At 45.7% G+C, this 5000-nt stretch overlaps 1 protein-coding gene across 1 annotated transcript in view; it reads left to right on the top strand.

Moving 5' to 3' along the window:
- The window catches only part of cdh23 (cadherin-related 23), a 197855-nt gene that overhangs the window by 130519 nt on the left and 62336 nt on the right, over nucleotides 1–5000 (top strand). The window contains exons 20-23 of the mRNA XM_031579449.2: nucleotides 35–142; nucleotides 2586–2775; nucleotides 3811–3956; nucleotides 4734–4953. Coding sequence (XP_031435309.1) covers nucleotides 35–142; nucleotides 2586–2775; nucleotides 3811–3956; nucleotides 4734–4953 — 664 coding nt within the window. The remainder of the gene's footprint in view (nucleotides 1–34; nucleotides 143–2585; nucleotides 2776–3810; nucleotides 3957–4733; nucleotides 4954–5000) is intronic.

Here is a 5000-nt window from a genome sequence, read left to right as displayed (position 1 = left end):
TCCCCATCTATCCACCATCTCTCTCTTCCCCCAGGTGAACGTCACCATCCTGGACATCAACGACAACGCCCCCCTGTGGCGGGACGAACCATACAACGCCAACGTGGTGGAGATGAGCCCTATCAACACCGACGTTATCACGGTGAGCAGAGCCCCCTTCAGGCTGCTGTCTGCCTCTCTACACACCTCTGCTCAGTGGGGGGAGGGGGGGGGGCTGCACAGGCTCAGACTCCTCAACAAATTGTGTTTTTGTTTTTCTGTTGGGCTATCAAAGGGAATATGGAGGCTGATACACGTGCCCTAAAACAATAGGTGTCTCGCTCTTCAAAGTGCATGCGCTTTACTTGAGGTAGTGTAACATGTATTGCATCATGGTAAGTCTGAGTTTCTTTTTTTGGTAAACTCAGTGGTGAATGTTTTATTCTGTATCCATGTTTTTATTTTATTTTTTAATCTTTAAATATACCCTAAAAAACTAATTTGATATCACCTGCAAGAAAAATGCCCGATCTCATATGCTAACAGGGAATAGATTACTATTGAATACTACACCCTGTGGGGATTTTATTGGACATTGCACATTCGGGTCCAGAGACATGTGCTTCAGCCATTCTAACTTAAGCAGACACTGAGGCCACTAAGTTAAATATGGCTCTGAACAGGACCTAGCTCTATACACAGGGTGCATAGGGTGTAGTGTCAGACAGGAGCAGGTAGACAGGCAGACCCTGGGTCGTAAACAGCAAGGGAGTTGAGGTATTCTAGCTCCCCACCCTTTGTCCTGTTAGTGTCTTTGGTGGTGTGATGTTGCTAATTAAGCCTCTGAATGTCCATTCATTAGTGCGGTGCCAGCAAGCGTAATTAAGGAGATCTGATTGCTAATTAAAATGTAGCCTGCAGTCAAACGCATTGGTAATTACCCCACTGGTCGCCTGATGGAGTGAGGAGACTGCAGTCTCTCAGAATGTGAATGACGGAGGAATGGAGAGAAAGAGGAGAGAAAAAGAAAAGAGAAGAGAGGTGTGGGGAGGAAAGAAGAGAGGATTTCCAAGGATAAGAGAATGAAGGAGAAGCCAGAAGGTTTGAGAAGAGGTGAGATTAGAAAGGAGAGGGAAGATTCAGAGGGTGGACAGGCTTTTGTCTTTCCTATTCTGTTTCATCACAGTTTGACTCTGTGCAATGGTAGCTAACTGAACTAGACCATATGCTCTTGACTGACTCTTTCCAGACTGTTGAACCTTAACCTGCTCAGTTCAGGGGTCATAAGCAGGTGGAATAATCACTTTTTGCCAGCGCACACGTCTTTAGTATTGGAAACATAATTCAACTTGAAACCATCAAGCTACTGTCCATTTAGCTACAGAAGCCATTCACCACGCCTCGGGCAAGGCTACAGAAACTGGTTGAGAGAGAGAGAGAAGAGAGAGAGAGAGAGAGAAGAGAGAGAGAGAGAGAATCAAACCCAGCTTTAAATTCTGCAACCCAAGTGCTGCTTATATCTAATTCAGCTCGATTAACGGTCTAGTCTTTTTTTCCCTGTCTGTTACAGAGCATTACTTTAGCTGAGCGTCGCCCGCTCACTCTGAGGGCTAAGAGTTCAACAAGCATGGCAAATGTAGACATGTTCCTCCAAAGATTTTTGCTGCTGGATTCAAATCGATTCGATCAACTTAACCTATCATTGTCGTCTTTGAAGCTTGTTTTTGACCTGATGTCTTCTTTCATTTTGCCCTCTCTTTACAGTCTCTCTCTCTCTCCATCTCCTCTTCTCTCTCTCTCTCCATCTCCTCCTCTCTCTGTGGCTCGTCTCTCTGTGTTCCTGAGCAATATTCTAATTGATGGGCCACAGCAATGCCTGTTCGCCCACTTAATAATTCAACCTCCCTCGCAACCTTTGACCAGTTAAGCAGTTTCCAACGTTTCTTCGACGGTGGCGTGAATAATTGATGGCCTCTTTAAAAACACACGGCGCGTTGCCCAGTCTCCACGCGAATAAGTCTGTGCATAAATCACACACCCAGGCATCCTGTGGAGACGGCGTGGCATGATTGAATTTCCCCCTCTCTCCTGGAGACGCTGGTTCAGACCAGAATCTCGATACAGGGGAGCCTGACCTGAAAGGCTGTGGTGGAACTTTATGTGATGATTAGATTACAATGCCTTCACCGTGTATTTGATTTTACGCTCACATAATGTACTATGTCGTGATTTGTCTCCTGTTGCCTCAGCTTATTATTCAAACCTTCCCCTTTATGTTTTACCCCTCTCTCTGCTACCACCACCTGTTGCATCTTTGTCCTTCACTTCTGGTTATTTTAACCGGTTTATTTCTCATTTAACCGGTCTATTTATTTTCATTGTCCTGTTTCTATTTTTGTCATCTTACCTTTATCTTCTATCTTCCTTCCTTTTCTCTGATTGCCCTTTTTTGACTCCTGTAATTTCCATGAATCCTCTCCTCTCTTTTCCTTCATCTCCTGTCCTTCTCTTCTCTTTCTCTTCTCCTGCATAACTATCATCCACTCATTCACTCGTTTCATTTGCGTCCTTCTTCCCCTCTCCTCTCCTCTCTCTTCTCTGCTCAGGTGTTGGCAGTGGACCCAGACTATGGGGACAATGGCACAGTGGTGTACTCCATCAGCCCCCCCAACCCCTTCTACACCATCAACAGCACCACGGGCAAGATCCGCACCAGCGGTGCCGTGCTGGACCGCGAAAGCTCCAACCCCCACACCACACAGCTCATGAGAACAATCGTTATCTCTGCCTTGGACCGTGAGTCTTACACATACGTCTCTCTCCCTCACACACACACACACACAGACACACACATACTAGCTGCCTTTACTGGCAAGTTGACCACCATTTAATGGAAGTTTCATCATGAGTCAAGACAAGAGCAGTTCTCTTTGTAAACTGCAGGAGATATTACCACCAACCATTCCCCAAATGTAGAGATGAATGAAGTCTCTCTGAAGTCTCTCCATAGGGGAATGAACCTTGCACAGAATGAAAATGTTAAGCCTCCTCACATTCTCCAGTGACTTCTGCTAGTCTCCTGTCCCACTGTCACCGTTATTCACTGTTGAATGTGTGAAAGACTGCTTTAGAGCTACTCTGTGTTGCCTTAATTACACATGCACATACATAGTTCCTGCAGTGTTGACTGGGATATAATGTGTGTGTGTGTGCGATAGTGTTTCAGAGCTCTTGGTGTCTCAGCATGGCAGTGCAGATAATCTGGGTTTCTCTAGCTACTGATCGGTGGATATCTCTGGGCCAAATCTCATCAAACACTGTTTTTTTTCCACTGGCTCTGCAATTTTGCAGTTGGCTTTGTATATTCAGTGTGGGTGTATGTCTGATGGATATGTGTGTGTGTGTGTGTGTGTGTGTGTGTGTGTGTGTGTGTGTGTGTGTGTGTGTGTGTGTGTGTGTGTGTGTGTGTGTGTGTGTGTGTGTGAGTATGCGTGTGCTAGTGTGTATGCATGTGTGTGCGCACGCGTGTGTATGTGTAGGAAGGTTGGTGCTTTCCAAATCCCTAAATGTCCCTAATTCACTGTGTTGTTCTGATGTTGTCATGGCACCCTGAATAGCTACTTTGCTGGCCTTGCATACCAAAAAAAATTTGGTCCTGGTACAAATCAATGTCAACACAGCAACATTTTGATGTTGACTCTGAACTTCTCAATGCTCTAGTTAAAGTATTGAGCTGTTTCAACAGACATTCAACTGCCTAAACTTGCCCTTGGGTGTTTGAGAGTTTATGCAGACTGATCTATACTTGTGTATGTCTGACGCCATCTACAGGTGGCACACCCCCTCTGCAGTCTACCGCCAGCACCACTGTGTATGTCAACCTCCTGGACCTCAATGACAATGACCCCGCCTTCCTCAACCTCCCATTCGTTGCCGAGGTGCCAGAGGGCCTCCCGATTGGTTCATCTGTGTTCAGAGTGAGTGTCTAATTACAGTAATAAGTTGAGAGTGACTGACAGAGAGAGAGTGGTACAGTACCAAACAATGGGCTGCTAATGAATGGGAAAATATAGGCATTACCGAACAGGGTTAACGTTATCTCCAATCAGTGTTTCATTAGAGATTAGTGCTGTAGGGTCATACCATGTCAAATCCCCTAAAGGTCCCCACATGACCTCCTCAGTTTTCTCCAAAAGTGTATCATATAGTACATATATAAGTTACTTAGCCCAATACCAAAAGATAACAAAAGTATGCTATAACATTTTCGTTGAGGATATCAAGATGACATTTTCTACTGAGACTTCCATCTATAGAATCCGAATCTGGGTGCAGATTTAACCTATATTCAACAATTACAAATGATACGTAAATTTGAAAAATGTCAGCGGGGAGTAATCCTGTAACTGGGTTTCTGAAATAGAATTGGCCTACAATAGGCCTAACAGAGCACTGTCAGGATACTCAAGCATTAGTTAAGAGAACATATTTCACAGGGTTATGCCCTATAATCTATAATCGGAAAAGGCAATTTATATATCATATAGTTTATTATCACCCTTAATTGGATCAAACTGCTGAACGGAAGGTGCAGAAGGTCTGGAAGTTCTTGTTTAGTCCAATGTAAGATGTTGTGATGAGTTTGTCTGCTTCCTGGGTGAGTTGGGCAGTTCACCACCCACTGTTAGCCCTGTAGAGTCTCTGTTTTAAACATGGAGTCAGCTCATATAACCCCCCTCCGCTCCTCCCCCCAGGTCCAGGTGGAGGACCCAGACGAGAAGGAGAATGGTGCCGTCACGCTGGTTTTGCAGATGGGCATGCCGCGCCTCGACTTCACCCTTAACACCACCAGCGGTGTGCTGACGTCCACATCACTGCTGGACCGCGAGCGCATCAGCCAGTACTCCCTGCGCATCCTGGCCTCTGACGGCGGGAAGTACCCGCGCACCTCTACCAGCACCCTGACCATCACCGGTAAGATGCCACCATAACACCTCCACCAGCACTCAGGAGTCACACGC

Source organism: Clupea harengus, chromosome 13 (genome assembly GCF_900700415.2).
Source record: "Clupea harengus chromosome 13, Ch_v2.0.2, whole genome shotgun sequence".
Lineage (NCBI taxonomy): Eukaryota > Metazoa > Chordata > Actinopteri > Clupeiformes > Clupeidae > Clupea > Clupea harengus.
The sequence above is the reverse complement of the archived record's forward strand: the minus strand, read 5'-3'. Positions and strand labels throughout refer to the sequence as shown.